Source organism: Cyprinus carpio, chromosome B19 (assembly GCF_018340385.1).
Source record: "Cyprinus carpio isolate SPL01 chromosome B19, ASM1834038v1, whole genome shotgun sequence".
NCBI lineage: Eukaryota > Metazoa > Chordata > Actinopteri > Cypriniformes > Cyprinidae > Cyprinus > Cyprinus carpio.
In genome coordinates this window covers 8643975-8666678 of record NC_056615.1, presented here as the reverse complement: position 1 = coordinate 8666678, position 22704 = coordinate 8643975, and the positions used below count along the sequence as shown (strand labels likewise).

Below are 22704 nucleotides of genomic sequence, written 5' to 3'. Positions count from 1 at the left end.
GAAACCGTACCGGATAAAATCCTGACCTTGAAGACAGTTCTTCTTATGGCTTTATCCTCCCTCAAGAGAGTTGGGGATTTACAGGCTCTTTCTGTTTCGCCGTCGTGCATGGATTTTGCACCAGGCTTTGTGAAGGTATTGCTGCGACCGAGGCCTAATTATGTCCCTAAAGTCGCTTCGAACCCCTTTCATTTTCAGCAGACGGTCCTGGAGGCTTTACCCCCTGCTGGGACAGGATCAGAAGATCTAAGTCTTTGCCCTGTCAGAGCGCTTAAGACTTATGTCGATCGATCAGCCTCATGGCGTGAGTCCGACCAGCTGTTTGTCTGTTTTGGACACAAGAATAGAGGCCATGCTGTCACAAAGCAACGCATGTCCCATTAGTTTGGTGGAGGCAATATCTTTAGCCTATGAGGCGCGCGGTCTCGCCTCGCCTCTAGGAGTCAAAGCTCATTCCACTAGAGCAGTCGCTTCCTCTCAGGCGGCCCTCAGTGGATCTTCTATGGCTGATATCTGTGCTGCGGCGGGATGGTCCTCACCGAGCACTTTTATCAAGTTTTACAGTCTGGATGTAAGGACGGCTCCTGGCTCCCGGGTTCTCTCCGCTTGAGCAGATGCTTCCTTGGATCCCAGCTATCAGGTACGTCAGGCGTTATGGTATAGGGTTCCCATACGGTGACGTCACCGCAGCATCGAAGTGACCTATGAAAGGGAACATCTCGGTTACGTATGTAACCACAGTTCCCTGAATAGGGAACGAGATGCTGCGGTCCCGGCCGTTCCATACCTGATAGCGTTCTTCTCTTCAGTTCATGAAATCTGAGCTAAATAGCGCGCGGCGGCCCGGGTATACGATGCGTACGCATGCGTAGGGCGGTGCCCAAGCGCTATTTGGCCAATAGGATTGGCGAGATGGTATAGGGCTTCAGACATTCGTCACACCGAAGGTGTTCCCATACGGTGACGTCACCGCAGCATCTCGTTCCCTATTCAGGGAACTGTGGTTACATACGTAACCGAGATGTTACCGATCTCATCTTTGTCGCCTTCATGTGGCTATAAAAAATAGCCCTCTATTGAAACTAAGGCTTGTTTTGATGAAATTGTAAAATCAAACAAGTGAAATACGATTTTTTAATTTCATGCACTTTTTAGCATTTCAATATGTCTTTAATAATAATAATTGTATAAATAATAATAATGTTAAAAATCTGCAAAATGTTTCCTAAGGCAGATCAGTGGTATAATATTGCTAATTAAACTTTATTTTGTAATTTGTAATTTTGTTGTATTGGTCTGTCTATATATATATATATATATATATATATATATATATATATATATGTGTGTGTATTTATGTATATATATATAGTCAATTTAGTTTATTATAACATTGTAGTTATTTTAGTCCTTCAACTTAAACTAAACAAATGAAAAATGCTGCCTCTGCAATAGCTTAAACAACAACAACTAAAATTTCTATTGCTAATAATGATTTTTTTGGTATATTTTGTATTTTATTTTACATTTTATATATTTTAATTTTTATATATTTTATATTGCATTTTGTTTTATATTTATTTTATTTAGTTTGTGCTAATTGCCCTGCAGCCTTTTCACAATTACGGATGACCAGATTTTTAGCCAATTAAATCTCACATTAAAATTGGATTCTTTGACTGCTGTAAACATTCATAACATTATGCAAGAAGGAGAAAAGATAAGTTATGACCTATTACATATTTGTAAGGCAAAATGACACTGAAAAGAGTAAAAAATATTATTTTCTCCCCTTGTAAAAGTAACTATAAAGTATTTAATTTCAATGGCATTTGAATGAAGTGCAAATTTCCCTAACAAGTACAGTAAAGATGTACTTTACACCCCTGTACACACACAACCAACATTTAGCTTTGTTCTATATATAAAAAGATCAAACAATGAGAAACAAAGGCGTGTTCTTTACTCTCCACAAAGTTTACCATAAAAACACCAAATGCAATCCACAGTAATACTTTCCAAAAAGTAGACAAATAAAAAAGAAAGCCCTGTTGTAAAACAAGGACTAAACCAAACAAGCATATTCTGCCTGCATCATGACACAAACCTTAAACCACTGAAGAAGAAATGTGGAGGAGAACTCTGTCATGAAGCATTAATGGACTGATTTTCAGGTGTTATCCCAGTCACTGAATGATGTCTCTATGAAATGATGCATGGTTTGCATTATCCTCAATGACATTAAATGATGGAAGGGAGGAAAAGTTGGCACATTTTACCAAAATCAAACCATTCGGAAAGTATTATAGAATGCAATGAACATGTTAATGTAAATTAGAGACATGACAGAAACAGCAGACCATTGAAAACTAGTGGACTAGAGTGGGCTTGCTGCTGCCCTGACAAAACACATGGCAACAAGAGGGCAGATGATTTTAAACGCCATTCTTGAAAAAAGAAAAAAAGGGTCATGTGGTGTGCTGACCAATCAGATGGATTCTAGGGGTGGGTGAATACGGCATGTATTATATTAAACAAGATATTTCAAGGCACTGTGTAACATAACAACTGGCAAACAAGACATCATATGTTCAGCTTTTCAACTGGTTTCATCTAAATTCTATTTAAATTTTGTCCGGTAACAAAAAGGACTTGCATTGACTGCAAAATATGACAACATTCTCGAATATTTATGCAGCATTTCTCTCAACAAATACAATGTGAAGATCAGTCCCTTTTTAAATACATGGGTTTTTTTGTGTCTTCGACCTTTTAGGAAACATCAACGGGAGGAACAGACACCTAAAATATTTCCAACTCCGATCCAACATCTGTAATGAAATGCTTTTTACCTCCCTCAAAAAAAAAAAAAAAAAAAAAAAAAAAAGATGCACAATACTGTGGTCATACTTAAACTGAAATGCATTCTTAAATCACTACATTGCAACAAACACATTGTTTTTCCATCCCAAATACCCAAATACGGTCTCATTTCAATACGTTTTCCCTTTTCTTTTTACATTTAATAAACTTAAAGAAGGTACGTTTATACCAGGGAAGTAAAAGAAGTCACTGGCAGATAAAACCGTTCAGATTCAACACAAAGATGAGGAGGCGCTAATAAAATCATGAAAGATCTTCATAAAGACCTCACAAAACAGATGGAGGATGACAAAAGAACCTCAACAGGCTGAAGTGCCATAACCAAGAAAAGATTTGAGGTGTAAGAGCTTCAAAAATAACCTTAAACACAAGGAGGGCAGTTCTGGTCAATGTGACATCCCTTTTTCTAATTTTTCTCCACTTATTTTATCAACAACAAAGAAGAGCCATACTAACAGAGGAGGGGTAAATCAAACAAAAATACTACCCCATCCCATTGGTTTGCATACTGAACTTCTCAGACTAATCAAAGAGCAGAGTGGACGATGTGATTGGACATTCACTTCTTGAGCGGCTGGTAGACGGAGGCATTGGGGTCCAAGCTGGAAGGACTGGTGTCCATGAACTTGGAGGAGTAATGTGGGGTCACAGGGGTCATGCTGTTGGTCTCTGCCGAGTAGGTGATGCTGGGCATGACCGCCAAGACCTCTGCGATCTTCTGCTTCAATTCTTTTATCTCCTGCTCCTTCTGCAAAATCTGACCTGTGTGCGGGAAAGAGAGAGAATAGGTTAGTGAGCAGAAGCAGACGAGCCTAAGAGACGCATTAAAACAGGAAGGGGGCAGACCTTGAGCGATCTCTAGCTGTCTCTTGGCATCTCCGAGCGCTGAAAAGAGATCCAGTTTGATTCTGGTCTCAGCACTCAGACTGTTCTCTAGGTGCTGGGTCTTGTCCTGCATGGCCGACAGCGCTGACATCAGAACCTCTGTGTCCTTTTCGTTCTCCTTATATTTGCGCAATTCCTGCACATAAAGAAACAAAGAGTTTAGTATCTGAGGGTACATTTTAGTCATCATTCAACATCATTCAACTTATTTTACATCCATAATTTGGTAGATATTTCTGTGTGAAACAGAATATTTTGAGAAAAATAAATGAAGGGGTAAATTGATCTTTAGATTAGATCTGATCCATCTGAACACTATGAGGCTGCTTCCAGACTTGAATGAGAATCTGCAGCCAATCGTGTAGTGAATAAACACTTTGATCCAGGAATCAGGCCAAATCAAACCAAATATCAATTTAAAAAAAAAAAAAAAAAAAAAAAAGTGTTTCAAATGTGTATATTTAACTGTTTTTATATGAACAGCGAATCAATAATTATTGATTCACTATTCATATAAACACACACACACACACGCACACTATATATATATATCTCCGAGAACTTCAGGAAATCATTTGCTCATGAAGCGTATCAGAAATGTATACTACTGTTATGCACTACTATACTAAGTTTGGGGTCGGTAAATTTTATTTATTTTACTTTAGCTAATTTATTCAGAAAGGATGCATTAAAATGCTCATAAGCACTCCACAGGCATTTCTAATGTTACAAAAGATTTCTATTTAAAAAAAAAATGCTGTTCTTTTCAACTTTTTATTAATCATGAAATACTGAAAAATGTATCATGGTTTCCACAAAACATTAAGAACATAATATCAGAAATGTTTCCTGAGCAGCATATCAGTATATTAGAATGATTTCTGAAGGATCATGTGACACTGAAGACTGGAGTAATGATGCTGAAAATTCAGCTTTGCATCACAGGAATAAAATACATGTTAAAATCTATTAATAGTGTTTTTAAAATGTAATAATATTTCACAATATTACGATGCAAGCTTGATGAGCTTAAGAGACTTATTTTGACTCGTACTAAAAAAAAAAAGAAAAAAAAAAAAAAACTTAATGACCCCAAACTTTCGAGCGGTGGTATTTTTACACGAATTAATTCTCAGTTGTTTTTTGTAAATGCTGCTTGATACTTTATCTATATTTGTTAAATTATATATCGATAAAGATGTATTATATAATTATTTTACTCTGATATAATTTATGTAGATTTAATTATGATAATCATGTGAATATTTATGTTTTTTGGCTTTGAATTTACTATGGGTACAATTTAATATATATATTATATATATAATATATATATATTATATATATATATATATATATATATATATATATATATATATATATATATATATATATATATATATATATATAATGTGTATGTGTGTGTTTATCCATATGGTGTTCCATAATCAATGTCCGGTATATTGTAATGATTACAGTAAATGGGCCTGTTAAGTGGGCGCAGGTGTATGCTTGAAAACATAGCACTGATGAAGGGTTGAACACAAAAACGTTTGGTACACTTGCACTTTCGCACTTTATTTGTGGCCTCAGGATAATAAATGCATATGAGCTTTTTGGCATATTTCTTGTGTGCGGATCTTATTTTTTTTTTGATCTTGGTGTATTTTCATGAAAATATTTTTGCATCACTAAATCAGTTAAATAGTTATTTGAGTATTGAGTTAACATCAACCAGAGGCCTTCATGGCCTAGACAACACTAGCTGAAAAAGAAAATTGGTCCAGCAGTGGAACAAGTTTATATTTAATGAAAAATTACAAAGACAAACATTATTTCTTTGGATTAATGGGCACTGAAGTAAAAAAAAAATGTTGATTTTAAATGTTTTTAAAATGTCTTTCTCCTACAAATCACACACCAACTGAACCACAATATGCCTCACAAAGGTCATTTCTCCCTGAATGCTTTATTGTAAATACTGCTCTTGGGGAAGCATATTAAAGGGATACTCCTGAAAATTTTGTCATTATTCATTTACCCCCATGTCGTTCCAAACCTGTAAAAGCTTAATTCGTCTTTGGAACACAATTTAAGATATTTTGGATGAAAACAGTGAGGCTTGAGACTGTCCCATAGACTGCCAAATAAATAACAGTGTCAAGGTCCAGGAAAGTATGAAAAGCATCGTCAGAATACTCCATCTGCTATCAGTGATTCAACCGTAACATTATGAAGCGACGAGAATACTTTTTGTACACAAAGAAAACAACAATAACGACTATTCAACAATTCCTCTTCTCTGTGTCTCTCAAAATCAGCGTAGCGCCATTTTGTAATTTTTGTGCGAGAACAAAAACAATTAAATGGCGCTATGCTGATTTGGAGAGACTCAGAGAAGAGGAATTGTTGAATAAAGTTGCTATTTTTGTTTTCTTCGTGTACAAAAAGTATTCTCGTCGCTTCATAACGTTACGGTTGAATAATTTATGGCAGATGGACTATTCTGATGATGATTTTCATACTTTCCTGGACCTTGACACTGTTATTTATTTAGCAGTCTATGGGACAGTCACAAGCCTCCCTGTTTTCATCCAAAATATCTTAAATTGTGCTCCGAAGGCGAACGAAGCTTTTACGGGTTTGGAATGACATGGGGGTAAGTGATTAATGACAACATTTTCATTTTGTGATGGAGTATCTCTTTAAAGCAGCATGTCAGCAGGGGTTCTGGCTTACTTGTGCTTTGAGCTCGAGCTCTCTGATTTATTCCTCCTTCAGCTTCATGTCATGTGTGAGCTTCTTGCACTCTGACTCCAGCTCACGTATGCGACTCCTCAGTGAATCTGTGCACTCTCCTCTGTGAAGGGAGGCGAGAGTCAAGTCCACCAGCACACAGACATAACAAAACCAAGACACAGAAACACACACAGCAACATATTCCACAGAACACGGGGTTGCAGCATATTTTTTTGAGGGAAGTCTCACCTGGAGGCAGCTGCCAGAGCGACAGCACGTGCGGCTGTGGCCTCTTCCATCTTCTTTCTTTTCTTTTCTTCTGCAAGCTGCTTTTCCACTGCGGCTCGCGCTTCCTGTTCTGCCTTAAGCCGCTTCTCCAGTTGCACAATCGTTTGCTTGTCCTTCTGCTTGGCCTGTACAGCATTATGAAGCCTAATGCAGAGACACACATAATCAACACTGCCATAAACAAGTGCAAGTAGAGAGATGCAAATGAGCATCTGATGATACAAAGTCAGGTGTTACCACAGGAAAATAGTAAGCTAGTAGTGTACTAATAATTAACAATTGTAATGATTTTCATTTCAATTTGAGATTTTAAAGTATGAAAGGTGATATTCAAATAAAATATATTATAACAAATTATTACTGATGGGATATACTGGTTTAAAACAATCAAATGTCTAACTCGTCAGTTATATGGGTCAAAATCAGTGTCATTTTAATACTATTTATATGCTGTTATATTATTTATTAATATTATGAATGACCTTTTTTCTGTATTTTCAGTTTTTAGTTTAATTGTAATTTTTTTTTTTTAAATCAAACTTTTAGTAATTTTGTTGTTTTTTATGATAGCCAACACTGATGCTGATACACACACACACACACACACACACACACACTATATAAATTTAAATAACAATTGCTGAAATTAAGTTTATATTTATTTTTTATAAAATTTACTAAATTAGAAATAAATAATTTGAAAAATGAGTAAATATGAACAAAAAAAAATTATCTTGATAAAAACATAAATCTTTGAAATAGAACCGTCTTGATTCTGTAATCCTATTATATAATTTTCCACAAATAATTTTTTTTTTTTGCCAAGGCAACGTTGATCTTATTAACAAATTTGTATCTAATATACATTTAATTAACAACAACAACAAAAAAATATTAGCTAGTTTTAGTTAACAATAACAAAAATGGTCTAAATAACCATTTTATTTTTTCATAGTGTATTTTTAGTTGAATGGCCTTTATGCAGGTGTAAATTATTGGCCCAACCTGTATACCAGTACCTTTCTGAGCACTGATTAGGACTGGCCAATTACAATCATTTATCATATCAACGATGAATTTTCAGTCTTACATATTCAAATAACTGACAGTAATATTCACCCTCAATGAAAAACACCACCTGTCAAGTGGTCCTCAATTAATCAGTCAGAGTCCCATGTAAAATGTGTTTTGGCATATACCGGTAATCATCTTGAATGGGTTTTAAGCAGCTGCTTTCTCACTTGTTCTGCAGCAACTCGTTCTCCTGGCGGAGCTGGCCGAGCTCAGAGCGCATGCTCCTCTCAGCACTGCTCAAAGAGCTGATCTGACTGCGCAGGTCTTGCTCCACCTGTCTGCTCGCCTGCAGGTCAGCCTTCAGCTTCTTTATGTCCTGCTCAAGCCTGCCAGACAGAGAAAAGGAGAATGAACAGGACGAACGCACTCCAATTGCTGAATCAGACCACAGCAGGAGTCTTACCGCACTAATGCTTCTGGCTTACTGAGCTGGTTGTTAGGTATACAGTTCTCCATCAGATCTCTGTGAGGTGCAAGGTTTTTCCCTGCACACTTCTGTTTCTTTTCACTCCTACTAGACGAGGAGGATGGTACGCTGCCATTGGTGGAGTTGTGGCTGTGGGGGGAGGAGTTTTTGTAATGTTTGGAGGTGGCAGAGCTTCCTCCTCCACCGCCCACCTCCTCTTTCAGGAACAGGTTCTCGGCGCTGCCGCTGAGCTCGTTGTTGAGTCTCTTAGTGTTTAGGTGGTTCTCCATATACTCAATATCCTGTAGTTTAGCATCCACAGTCTGTAGGATGTTGTTGTTTATTCCTATGCTGTTTTGCTGCTGTTTTTTGTCTTTCCCTCCCTTCTCCTTGTACTCCAGTTCAGGCAGAGAGATGGGCAGCTTCTTGGTAATAGCAGTGCCGTTCTGAGCCACTAACACCGAGTCTGCTTCAGACAAGCCTTTTGAGGTGGCTACCAAATGAATGAAAGAGATTTTAAGGTTACATGGCAATGCTGTCGGACTTGTATGACTACAAATGAAACAAGACGGAAAGCATCATGCAAATGAAAAGGCTATGTAATATTACCATATGACGGATATTATTTTTGCAGTATGTTTAATGTACACAGTATGAAAATTTGCTGTATGCATGGAAAACCTCGATACCATTAGGAAAAATGTGTGGTATACATCCAAAACACACAGTTTCCTACAATGCACTAAAGTTGACCCTTTCATTTCTGTGTCTGATGATTGAACTAGAACTTCATTTCTTTAATTCGGTTGCCAAAAAGTACTAATATATATATATATTTTTTTTTTTTTTTTTTTTAATAAAACTGAAATAACCATGTTTATGATAACTGATTTCCAATTGTGGAACCATTTCCCATTTTAATATATAATATCTTCTTATGATGGCAAAGCTAAATTTTCATGAATGATAAGCCCAGTTATATTGGATTGTATATTATATTGACAGTAATGGATATTGCTTTGTCTCTTCTTACAAATCGCTTGATATGTATTGAGTTACTTATGCATTTTTGACCTACAAAAAAATTAACAGCAGTGTCCATCTACAAGGAATGTACGTTGTCAAACATACACAACGATTAGACAATCACAGCAGTGGGCGTTTGCTTCTGAGTCTACAATCCGCCACACCTATTCAAACAGTGTTCTGATGAGGGGGGTCAGAAAATAACCTATTACTTCTAAATTAGGATGTTTTTGATGTAAAAATCTTGATAACATTATAAGTGGACCTCAGGAAACAGTCCAAAATAAAACACAAAGGCAGTTCACGACCCCATTACAAGAATAGCATTTAAACTTATATAATTAATATTTATTATTTAACATTATAAATGTCATTACTGTCACTTTTCATTAATTTAATGCATTTCATTTCAAAAATAATTTCTTTTAATGGAAAATTATGAAAATTGTTTTGTCTTTGTTTTGCATGGCTTCCCCTTTAACAAATTAAGAAGACGTGATCATATAATGAAACCGGTCAAACGGTGATCTTACCCTCCTCTGTCTCTCGCTCCTGTCTCTGAAGCATCTGTTGTTCTGGAGGCAGGGCCTGCTGTAGGAGCTGCATGTAGAACTCATTTTCCTTCTGCACCTCCTTTTGTTTGCGCAGACGCATCTTATAGCTCACATAACTCTTGAATCCGAATCCCAGCGTCACCACGGGATAGCCAATGCTGCAATGAGGGAACAGAACAGCATGTTACAGAAAACAGAAATAAAACATGATTGGTACAACTAGTGATGACTCAACATCAGACACCTTCAGATGATGGCAACCCTCCCATCTGCTGCTATGGAGACGCCACCAGTGTGTTTACAAATACAAAGCTGACTTCTGCGATATAATAGGATGGTTATATCTGGTGAAGAATAATGTGGTGTGGCTTTGCACTTGAAGAGATAATATTAATTCACCCAACATGACAAAACCTTCTTTTTTACATGGAACTCAAAAGGATGCATTGTGAGTGAAGCTAGTGAGTTTTTGCTTTTTTTTTTTATTGTTTGGAAAAGAGTAGCATGAACATAATTCAGAATTTCTCCTCTTTTGTTGCATAACAGAAAGTAGATCATACAGGTTTGCAATGACATGCGGCCGAGTAAAATGCAAGCAAAGCTTACCAGTGAGCTGCGAACGGACGGCAAAGGTCTACATGAAAATGTTTCAAATCCTTGAATCGGATGGCTGCTTCGATGTAGACGAAGAGAATCCAGAGAGAAACAGTAGGTAGACACACACCTCGCTCTGAAAATAAAACGAGAGAGAGGGAAATCTATGTGTAATGTTCAACAATTGATCTCTAGAATCCTGTAATTGTTATGACATTCTTACGGCATATCTAGGAATGTATAATTCTTCAAACTATAATGACTTCTAGCCCATTAGTGACCTAGACAACCAAGAGGTTGCATAAAAGGCCACTGGCTGTTTGTGAGATCAATAACGTCACACGGGCTTCACAAAACAAGCTCTAGGTTGCAAACAAAACCCTAGTTTGCTGAAAGCACCCTCTCTTGTAGAGACACGCTGCAAGTTGTGTGTCAGCAGGAGCAATCACAGTCACAGCTCAAGGCATATTGAAGCAGTTTTCAAGAAACAATCACTCAGTGTCAGCAATTCTTTTCCTCTTCTGTCCTGAGGTATCCCTGAATCGACCCAAGAAAAGGCCATATAATGACAGAAACACTTGAAAATCCATCAAAGATCTCTGCTGTTCCTGAAAGGTCATGTGACATTGAAGATTGCTAAAAATTCTGCTTTGATATCACAGGAATAAACTACATTTTAAATATATATTCAGATAGAAAACAGTTATTTCAAATTGTAATATTATTTCATAAGATCCCTGTCTGTGTTCGATCAAATTGAGACTTTTCAAAAACATAAAAAAAAAAATTTGAATAAACTATGAATACATTAACTATGATGTCAATCACCAACAAGTGCTTTGAAAAAAGAAAATCCCACTCCTCAAACACATTCAAGATAAAGGAATATCCAAAGAGATCTAAATGCTATCGTTTGCATAAGAAAAGCCCTTTCAACATCACCCTCTCTAGTAACTACTATAAAAGTGAACAGTTGTGTAATATTTAGCAGAATGCTCCTGAATTATGCCACTGAATAATCAGCGACAAAGGCTTTATGTGCTTACATGCTAGCAAAACTTCTGACAGAGCAGTTCATGGACAGACATGTGGAATAAACTGGGACAGTTTGAAATCAAACAAGAAAACAGTCAACTGAGTTTCTGAAAGCACAAGTCTGAAGTATTCATTGTTCAATGGAAGCCTAAGGCAGATTGTGCAACTTCCGGTTACATGATTACTTCGCATTACTTTCACAAAATAATTTCTCTTATGTGTTCTCTAAAATTCAATCAACTCTATAGTGTGTAAGCGGCCTTAGTCCTAAAATGATACTCATGGAAAGTCAGATGGGGCTTGGGCAAGGTTGAAATACCTGTATGCCACACGTACTGTACCCAGACATACGTGCTGGCGGCGAAGAACAGCCATTGCTTGGGGATGAACAGGAGGCAGATGATGTCTGATGTGAATGCGACACACACAAAGAACACAGAGAACGCCTGTGGAATCAGACGAGAAGTGTAGGGATGATCGATTTAGCCTGTGTAGAACTCGTCACTCAGAGACGTTTATAAAACTGATATACTATATAATACTCACCAGTCCCTGATATCTAAAGGAATCGTAAACGCTCCTGATGAAAAGCCAGAAAGGCCACAGGTACTCGAACCTGAAGTCCAGCACAAAATCAGCCAGCAGAACCAGCGCCCAAACCACCAGGAACTTCAGGTACAGGAAGGTACTGCCAGATCAAGAGAAATCAGAAGAATCATAAAAATTAATTCTTGAAATCTTTTTATAAATGAATTTTGATTATTGTCCCAGCTGTCCATAGTGCATGCATGTAAGCACTTCTAAAATAATTTCTAGTGAGGATTTCTATTAATATATCAGGTATCAATTTAATTTAGATACAATAAAAAGTAAATAGATTTTTATTATAAATTATTTAATTTTCATTATGTTACACATATTTGTGTGCAAAAGTCATTTTATAAAGTAGTCTCCTTCTGTGAGCATCCATAGCCATAGAAATTTGCATTCACTAAATCACTACAGGCATTTCCATGACTCTTCCAGGTTTTTCCCCCTGACATTTTTTACTGTGGGAACCCCATATGTGACCCTGGAGCACAAAAGCAGTCATAAGTAGCACGGGTATATTTATAGCAATAGCCAACAACACATTGTATGGGTCAAAATTATCAATTTTTCTTTTATGCCCAGAATCATTAGGATAGTGTTTAGACACACTCTCTCTCTCTCTCTCTTTTTCAGATGGGCCTAGGTCAACACAGCATCATGTGGAATTAACCACAACTAGATTAATTTGCACAAGGTTTAATCTAAAAATTTCTAGAACAAGACCAGTCTAAAATCAATCAGTTTGTACAGGACTACCTTCATTACAATAACCCAACACATGTTGAAAACAGTGTAGATGGCAGAAACGTTTCGATAATGTGTCATCCACGTCATAAGACATCTCAATGCCCTACTGTAAGATCCAGTCGGAGCAGCAACAGTCCAGCTACCGGTTGGTCAAGATGTTTTTGTCTTGTAGCTGGTTGAGCAGTCAGTGACCAGCTAAGCACCGAAACACATTTGCATAAACTGGATCTTGTGATGATGGCTATAAAAGACAGCTGCATAAGAACATTGATGACATGGCCAGTACTATGTGTAATATTGCACTGCACTATTGAAGCCTATGGATGATACACAAAGCCAGCATCCAGGTATAAGCTACACACTCAGGCCGGAGTGAACTGTCATCTGTATCTGACTGTGACAGCTTATAAACGGCCGAGCTCAGTTTAGAGACGCCATTACGGTGCGGTCGGTGCTCGGGAGCTTCTCCGTCCGTACCTGCTGTGAATACCCTCGGTGATTCGGTTCCGTTTCAGCGGGCGACGGAGTTTGCTGCAGTCCGCATTGCGCCGCTTCATTCTCCACCCTTTAGATTCCCGTCACTTTGAGCACTCGAGGGGAAACTACGTGACCGTCCTGATATTGATGCGCATCGCTACGCGAATGCGGGACTGTCAGTGTTTTCCTTCCACTAGACACGAAGAAATAAATAAAAACAGTCTGCGTGAGGCCCTCCCATTTTTATTCTGGACGCCTCGTGACGTAAGGACGCCCTACGCTCTGCGCTGCTCTCCCAAGGCAAGATGGCGACGTCCTGAGCGGACAACTCTTCTGTCTGATTTTAATGTTTATTTTGTGAAGGTAAGTGTTAACATTGACATAACTTGTGGATGTGATGGTTTGTATAGTTATACTGAAGTGGAACTGGTGGCATATTGTGCAGACGTTGTGTTTTTAAATAGAAGACTTCGGATCACTGCGACACATGCCTTCAGCCATGCTTGAGCTGGATGAGAAGAAACAAAAACTTGTTAGACATGTCGCGAGAATTAATTGTTATTTTAGTAACATTTTTGTAAGAATAATTCGTGGGGAGGTTATATCTATGTTTATTGGCAATGTTTGTAAGTCACTCACAGATTAGTGTGTTGATTTCACAGATCTGATCATGTCAACATCATATTAGCGTTGCCTAATGTTGCACACAGTACTCAGTTTTATTAAAACATTACGTACACATACTTTTTACTTGCACTGTTGTGATGTTTAATCATTTGTGTGATTATTTTGCATTTATGTAAATACTTGTTCAGCATTAGTTTTTTATGACATTTCACTTGTCTTAAAATGTCCATTGTGTTTTAAACTCTTAAAGAAATGTTCTGATCAATATGTTTAAGATGATGTACACAAAGATCACTGCAATTATGATGCAGTATGACCACTGTGCAGTGCGTATTTATTTAATATTTATTAAATTTCTTACTGTTACAATTCGCTCATACTGTATGTGTAAAATATCTATAAATATATTAAAATAATATGGAAATATATTTCCATTTCCACATTCTCACAACAAATGTGGCCAAAAGTTAGAGAAAAAAAAATTATTGTACAACTGAAAACGGATTTTTACTAAAAATATTAATAATTTATAAAAAATACAATTATATTTGAAACCTGTGATTTGATACTGAAAACAAGACTTGAAATGTAACTTTAAAAATAATTAAAGAAAGAAAAAAGAACACTTTCAATAACATATATTTTGTTTTAAATTACTTTTTTTTTGTAGTTTTTGTAAGAATAGTTTAGTCCAGAAATTAAAGCTGTCTCTCTCTCTCCAGCTTATTTTATTATATTCACCAAAGATACATTAAATTGTTCAAAAGTGACAGTAAAGACATTTATGATGTTGCAAAATATTTTTATTCCAGATTATTTATCTAAAACAGAAAATGGTGAAAATGAAATTAAGAAGCATGGCTTAAAGGGATAATAGTAAGAATAATGAAAATTGTGTCATTAGTGATTTGAGATATTTTAGTATGAAATGTTTAAAGCTTAGTTAGTGTTAGGAAAAGAATTTAAGATATTTTGGATGAAAACCGGGAGGCTTGTGACTGTCCCATAGACTGACAAATAAATAACAGTGTCAAGGTCCAGGAAAGAATGAAAAGCATCGTCAGAATAGTCCATCTGCCATCAGTGATTCAACCGTAACGTTATGAAGCGACGAGAATACTTTTTGTACACGAAGAAAACAAAAATAATAACTTTATTCAACAATTCGTTTCCTCGGTGTCTCTCCGTATCACCGTAGCGCCATTTTGGAGAATATGACCTGAACGCAGGCAGCGTACGCTATTCTGTGTCAGCCGCGCCACAAGGATACGTTTTCTACGTGTATTTACGCTTTGATTTGAAAGAAAACAGCTCATCCTTGTGGCGCTATGGCCTGCATTCAGCTCCTATTCTCCAAAAAGGCGCTCACAAGCCTCCCGGTTATCATCTTAAATTGTGTCCCGAAGACGAACGGAGCTTTACGGGTTTGGAACGACATGGGGGTAAGTGATTAATGACAAAATTTTCATTTTGGGGTGGAGTAACCCTTTAATGAGGATGATGTTAAAACATATGTAAAACATAAAAAGAAATAATAAAAAATCATCTTTCACCAGTGTGCTTACACTACTTGTTGCTTTTTTCTCATTTTAGTTTTCAAAAAGTAAATAAAGATGCCTGCAGTACTGATCCTCAGCAATGAGGTGGTCAAAATGAGGGTGGAGGTTAAAAGGTTGAAGGTGCTCCTCATCCGGAAACTCATCCGTCAGATCTCAGTCCTGGAGAAGAAGAAAGGAAGTGAGACAGACTTAGAGAAGTTCCGCAGACGAGCGGCAAGACTTCGGGAGGAGATCCATGAGCTGAAGACTATCACGCCTGACAGCGTCACCAAGGCCGCCCTTCAGAAGGACATCAGCTTTGAGAAAGTGTGCCGGAATAAAGACGCTAGCCTATCCGAACGAGCCATCGCCCGCATCGCCACACACCCACAGTTCAGCAAGAAAATCCAGAGCATAAAGGCAGCCATCAAAGCCTTCAAAGAAGAGAGAATAAATGCAAAAAAACAAGCAAAAAATGCCACATCACTAGATCAGTCACAAGCAGACAGCGATGATTATGATTTGGGTTCAGAGTGCGATGAAGATGATGATGAGAAACTGAAAGAGGAAGAGGGTGATAAAAAGACAGATGAAGACAGGCGAGAAGAGATTGATGTTTCCTCACAGGAGAGCCAGAAGACGAGTCTAGAGACGATAAATGAACAGACCAATCAGTGTCAGAATGAAGAATCACTAACAGTTGAGGTAAGTGTGTTTGAAGTGTTGTTTGTGAAATATTTTAGTTTAGATTGAGTGCAGGTGAAATTATTTGTCAAAACTATAATTGCCTAGTACTTCCCAGATAAAACCCACTGTATCTAAATGTACAAAATAGTGTTAAATGAATATTTCACCCAAAATGAATAAGCCTTATGTTGTTCCAAACACATTTGTTGTTATTTTTTCAGTAGAACACAAAAGAAGAATTTCTGAAGAATCTTTACACAATCTTTTCTTGTCTCTTGAAGTCATAAGATAGATTTGTGTAGAGAAGAGGCTGATAGTCAATACTCACAGAAAATATTTCCCTCTGCATGCTTTCAAATCAAGTATTCCTCTATTACACGTTGTGTCAGGTTAGATGTGTATCTCAGGACCAAACGTCATTGGCCAAAACCATGCCAACAATGTTACTATAATTTGGCAACACTGTTGATAGATGAGTGCCGTTATCTAACTAATTCATTTTGCTAGAGTTGCGATGGCCAATTTCCATATCCACATTCCTACAACAAAATGAGGCCAAAGTAAAAAAAATAACCAGAAAATTGTAAACCTGAAATTGTAAACCTGAAAATCAGTTTTTGCTTATATGCGCCAACAACAACAACAAACAGGATATTTGAAACCTGAGATTTGATGTTGAAAACAAGATTTAAACTCCCCCCCACCAAAACCTACAAATGTATTCATCAAAAATGCTGAAAAATGCATCATGGTTTGCTCCAAAATACCTAGCAGCACAACTGTAACATTGATAATAATAAGAAATATACAGGTACATCTCAATAAATTAGAATGTCGTGGAAAAGTTCATTTATTTCAGTAATTCAACTCAAATTGTGAAACTCGTGTATTAAATAAATTTAGTGCACACAGACTGAAGTAGTTTAAGTCTTTGGTTCTTTTAATTGTGATGATTTTGGCTCACATTTAACAAAAACCCACCAATTCACGATCTCAACACATTAGAATATGGTGACATGCCAGTCAGCTAATCAACTCAAAACACCTGCAAAGGTTTCCTGAGCCTTCAAAATGGTCTCTCAGTTTGGTTCACTAGGCTACACAATCATGGGGAAGACTGCTGACCTGACAGTTGTCCAGAAGACAATCATTGACACCCTTCACAAGGAGGGTAAGCCACAAACATTCATTGCAAAAGAAGCTGGCTGTTCACAGAGTGCTGTATCCAAGCATGTTAACAGAAGGTTGAGTGGAAAGAAAAAGTGTAGAAGAAAAAGATGCACAACCAACCAAGAGAACAGCAGCCTTATGAGGATTGCCAAGCAAAATCGATTCAAGAATTTGAGTGAACTTCACAAGGAATGGACTGAGGCTGGGGTCAAGGCATCAAGAGCCACCACACACAGACGTGTCGAGGAATTTGGCTACAGTTGTCGTATTCCTCTTGTAAAGCCACTCCTGAGGCTTCTTACCTGGGCTAAGGAGAAGAAGAACTGGACTGTTGCCCAGTGGTCCAAAGTCTTCTTTTCAGATGAGAGCAAGTTTTGTATTTCATTTGGAAACCAAGGTCCTAGAGTCTGGAGGAAGGGTTGAGAAGTCCAGTGTTAAGTTTCCACAGTCTGTGATGATTTGGGGTGCAGTGTCAAATGCTGGTGTTGGTCCATTGTGTTTTTTGAAAACCAAAGTCACTGCACCCGTTAACCAAGAAATTTTGGAGCACTTCATGCTTCCTTCTGCTGACCAGCTTTTTGAAGATGCTGATTTCATTTTCCAGCAGGATTTGGCACCTGCCCACACTGCCAAAAGCACCAAAAGATGGTTAAATGACCATGGTGTTGGTGTGCTTGAGTGGCCACCAAACTCACCAGACCTGAACCCCAGAGAGAATCTATAGGGAATTGTCAAGAGGAAAATTAGAAACAAGAGACCAAAAAATGCAGATAAGCTGAAGGCCACTGTCAAAGAAACCTGGGCTTCCAGACCACCTCAGCAGCGCCACAAACTGATCACCTCCATGCCACGCCGAATTGAGGCAGTAATTAAAGCAAAAGGAGCCCCTACCAAGTATTGAGTACATGTACAGTAAATGAACATAGGCCAACAATTTTTTTTTTTTTTTTTTTGGTCTTTTGAAGTATTCTAATTTGTTGAGATTGTGAATTTGTGGGGTTTTGTTAAATGTGAGCCAAAATCATCACAATTAAAAGAACCAAAGACTTAAACTACTTCAGTCTATGTGCACTGAATTTATTTAATACACGAGTTCCACAATTTGTTACTGAAAGAAATTAACTTTTCCACGACATTCTAATTTATTGCGAAGCACCTGTATATTGAGCAGCAAAGCAGCATATTACAATGATTACTGAAGACACTGAAGGCTGGAGTAATGATGCTTCTTTACCATCACAGGAATAAATTACATTAAAATTAATATATTATTATTAAAATGTATTCATATAGAAAAATCATATTTTACATTGTAGTAATATTTCAGAGTATTACAATTTTTTTTTTATTTTATTTTATTTTTTTTTGTACGGTTTTCCTCAAATAAATGCAGCCTTTGTGAACAAAGGGACAAACTGAATGGTAGTGTATATGATCATTCTCATTCAAAGAAACTTTAAGATTAAATAATTCGTTCATCCAAAAATGAAAATTTTGTCATTAATTACTCACCCTCATGTCATTCCAAACCTGTAAGACCTACTTTCATCTTCAGAACACAAATTAAGATATTTTTGATGAAATCCGAGAGCTTTCTGACCGTCTATAGACAGTAATGTATCTGACATGTGCCCAGGCCCAGAAACATAGTAAGGATATCATTAAAATAGTCCATGTGACATCAGTGCTTCAACTGTAATTATATCGTAATCGTAACAACAATTCTGAGAGTACCACAACGCATGCGTACTCTCATGAATGGTGACGGAAGGTGACGCAGAGGAGAAGAATTGTTGGACAGAGTCATTATTTTTGTTTTATTTGGACACAAAAACTATTCTCATAGCTTCATAAAATTACGGTTGAACCACCGATGCCACATGGACTATTTAAACAATGTCTTTACTATGTTTCTGGGCCTGGGCACATGTCAGATACATTACTGTATATGCAGGGTCAGAAAGCTCTCGGATTTCATCAAAAATATCTTAATTTGTTTTCTGAATATGAAAGTAGGTCTTACAGGTTTGGAATGAATTTTTGGCTGAACTATTCCATTAAAGTTTACCAATTATGATGCAGATAAATGTGTGCACAGTGTAAATGAGAACCTTAACAATAAAAATGTTCCAGCTGCTGTTGATTAAAACAAAAAAAATGCTGGACTGTAGAGCTCTTTGCTCTACTGAAATTAAACAGATCTTTGACCCTAAAACAGAGGTACATACTTCACAAATTCAATTTTGTGTTTAACTGGAAAACAGCAGAATACAGATTTGGAATGAAGATGAGTAAATAATGAAAGAATGTTCCTTTATAGATGAACTATTCCATTGAAACTCATTCTTTTATTCACTCTTTCTGTAAACAGTATTACACTGAAATACTCTTTACTTGAAGGTTATTCTGAAATAACTGCCTCTTACAGGAATCACCTGAAGCAGTTGCCATCCCAGAGGAGGTGATCAGGATGAGGAAGGAAGTGAAGAGGACAAGGGTGGTGATCATCAGTAATATGGCAGAGCAAGTGGCTTCTCTGAAGAAGAAGAAGAAGGGTCAGGAATCTGAGGTGAAGGAAAGCCAGGAAAAAGCTGCGGAAATCATGAAAGAAATCAAGGCTTTAAGGAGCCTTAAACTGGATCAGGTGACCATGACTGCACTTCAGGAGAATGTTGACCTTGAGAAGGTTTTGCAGGACCCTCAGGCAAGCCCAGTGGACAGAGCCATTGCACACATCGCCACACATCCCCGCTTCATCAACAAGCTCCAGAAGGTCAAAGAAGCCATCAAAGAAGAAAGAGCTAAGGCTGCTGAAGCTGAGCAGAAGAAGACTGACAAACTGGATACGGTACAGTCCAAGAATGCAGATGAGGAACCAGAGGAGGAACCTGAGGAAGATGAGGAATCAGAAGAAGAACCTGAGGAAGACGAGGAACCTGAGGAGGATGAGGAACCTGAGGAAGACGAGGAAGATGAGGAACCTGAGGAAGACCAGGAGAATGTGGGTGAGATGAGGAGTGTGAGGAGTGAAGAGGATGATGATGAGGTAGAAGAAAAACTGAACAGTCCTACCACTGAGATCCACACGTCTTCTGTTGCAGAGCCAACAGAAAGTACAGATTCTGATCTTGTAAAGGTTCCACCTTCCAAGGTCATCACAACAGAAAAATCTAAAAGGGTCGAAGTCAAATCAAAGAAAGCAGAGGCCACGTCTCCTAATGTCAAAAGTTCTCCTGAAAAGTCTTCAACTGTAAGTAAGAAGAACATTGGTAAAGCAAGCAAAGAAATGGAGACCACCTTAAAGCCACCAAAGAAAAATGACTTGCCTGAGACCAAGAGGGTTGAGGCAGAAAAGGACAAGGAAGAGAGTGATTTATCAGATGAGGAGGAAGAGAAGGAATATTTTGATGACAGCACAGAGGAGCGTTTCCATAAGCAGTCTTCTCAGTCTGAAGAGAGTGATGATGATGACTTCTTTCTGGGAAAAGTTAGCAAATTCAAGAAACGGAAAAGTAACCAAAGTAAGGTCGAGGAGAAAAAGAGTGAGCTTCAAAAAACTGGCAAGGAAGCCACCGGCAAACCCCATGAGACGAACCTTGGTAAATTACAGTCTGTGTTTTGCTCAGTGTTGTCCAAATCTAGCGTGTCCTCCCAGAAAGCAAAGTTTGGCTCTCGCAGTGATGGCCCAAGACCTCCTCGATTCCAGAACCAGAGGAAAGGTCCTGAGTTTAGGATGAAAGCATCTCAATATAAAGGCCAAGACCTTGGCGCTGAAAGGAGGACGGGTCCATTCAATCCCAACAGAGAGACTTTTAAAGTTGCTGAACAAAATAAAGCGGGACCTTCGGGGGCAGGAAGGGGAAGGCCACAGTTTGAGCAGAAGCGGAATCCCAGAGGTCCACCTGGCAGGATGTCAGTCCCACCCCAGCAGTCCCTTCATCCCTCATGGGAGGCTAGCAGGAAGAGAAAGGAACAGCAGGCACAAATCACAGTGTTCCAAGGGAAAAAGATCAGATTTGATGATGATGATTAAGAAAAGGCTGCTCAATTTAATTTGATGCATTTATATTTTAAAACTGAAAAATTCTTCCTGTTAAACTATTTACTGTGAATTTGTATTAAAACACAGATGTAAAACAGTTGTTTTTTTGTTTCCTGTTCAAAGCCAATGTGAATTTCCCATTGTGTAATACATATCTCATAGATAAAACTGTGTACAAGTTATTTTATTTTCATTTTTTTATTATTATTTGTTTTTACCCATAAAGTTCCAGTTTTTCAGTTGCACAATTAAAGACTTCCAAGTTCTCATAAGTATTGTTGATATTAACCTTATAATATGGCCAATTTGATTATATTTTAAAAGTTGCAATACATTTTTTTTTCTCTCTGTATGCTAGTTTTAAGGTTTTCTAAAAATTTACACAAAGATTCTCTGCCCATAGTATAACCCTGGAGGGTGTCCCTCTTAGTGTTATTTTATTATAATTTCTACAATATTTTATAATAATTTAAATTAGTTTAGTTTTCCTGTCATGGACATACTTATTACTGTTAAATATGTTTTCATTGCAAAATTAAGATGCAAATTATATTTTCAGAAAGGTATGATGTCTCTTTCTTAAACGGTTATTTGTTTGCTTTCAAGTTATAAATACATTAAAAAAAATTGTAAACCATGTCTTTTTAAAGAAACTCGCACATGTATTTCTTCTTATTTGGATGCAGTTTTTTGTTTGCATGTTATTACCCCCACACCTAGATATTGAACACACTGGATTATATAGATGTGATTAAATTATTATTCAAAATATTATTGTACAATATCAAGATGACAGGGTGGGCACATAATGCAGAACACACAAAGCATGAGGCATTTATTCAGTTGAACAGAATTTGGTATATTTAAACGTACATATTTCGAAAATACAGTATTCTAATCACTTAAGCTCTGGCAAAGCAAGTAAGCAAACTCAGACGAAGAAAACTTGTCAATTGAAACGTCACCAACTTCAGTCGTTGAAATTCCCGCCACTGAAGAAACAAAAAACCTGTTCTGATGTCACTAAAGGGGATGGCCTTTTCTTAAAGGAGAGGACTCCCCAAAACGACTGGGTGGACAACCATTCAAGTGACACGGACAAACTCTTCTTATTTATTAAATAAAAATATCGGTTTTTATTACCAAATGATCAATACAAATTTTTTTTTTAATGATTTTACATTATTCTACAATCATTCAAATTTAATGAGCAGTGCATGTGACGACATAGCAAAATAACACACATCCTGTTACAAAACAACAACAAAATCTAGAAAATCTATCTAAAGAGCCAAGTAATGCTTGTGTTATGAATATAAAAACTGTGTAGTGCACTAAGAA

At 37.3% G+C, this 22704-nt stretch overlaps 2 protein-coding genes across 2 annotated transcripts; one reads left to right on the top strand and one right to left on the bottom strand.

The window, feature by feature from the left end:
• Positions 1 to 1941: 1941 nt before the first annotated feature.
• maco1a (macoilin 1a) lies at positions 1942 to 13440 on the bottom strand. The gene is given in 11 exon segments (XM_042745512.1): positions 1942 to 3645; positions 3730 to 3904; positions 6508 to 6628; positions 6757 to 6939; positions 8037 to 8195; positions 8273 to 8768; positions 9835 to 10013; positions 10462 to 10585; positions 11804 to 11930; positions 12031 to 12172; positions 13300 to 13440. Coding segments are annotated over 11 exon segments (1989 nt in total). The 5' UTR covers positions 13380 to 13440; the 3' UTR covers positions 1942 to 3442.
• An 88-nt stretch (positions 13441 to 13528) lies between these two features.
• On the top strand, positions 13529 to 21545 carry LOC109063530 (serum response factor-binding protein 1-like). Its single transcript, XM_042745513.1, has 3 exons — positions 13529 to 13662; positions 15520 to 16169; positions 19750 to 21545. The coding sequence occupies exons 2-3, from the start codon at positions 15540 to 15542 to the stop codon at positions 21352 to 21354; spliced, it is 2235 nt and encodes a 744-aa protein (XP_042601447.1). The 5' UTR covers positions 13529 to 13662; positions 15520 to 15539; the 3' UTR covers positions 21355 to 21545.
• Positions 21546 to 22704: the final 1159 nt, after the last annotated feature.

Bases quoted from the DNA above. Each gene is read 5' to 3' on its own strand.
- LOC109063530 (XM_042745513.1), top strand. From the start codon at position 15,540: ATGCCTGCAGTACTGATCCTCAGCAATGAGGTGGTCAAAATGAGGGTG. The intron at 16,170-19,749 runs GTAAGTGTGTTT...TGCCTCTTACAG, and splicing joins AAGAATCACTAACAGTTGAG to GAATCACCTGAAGCAGTTGC.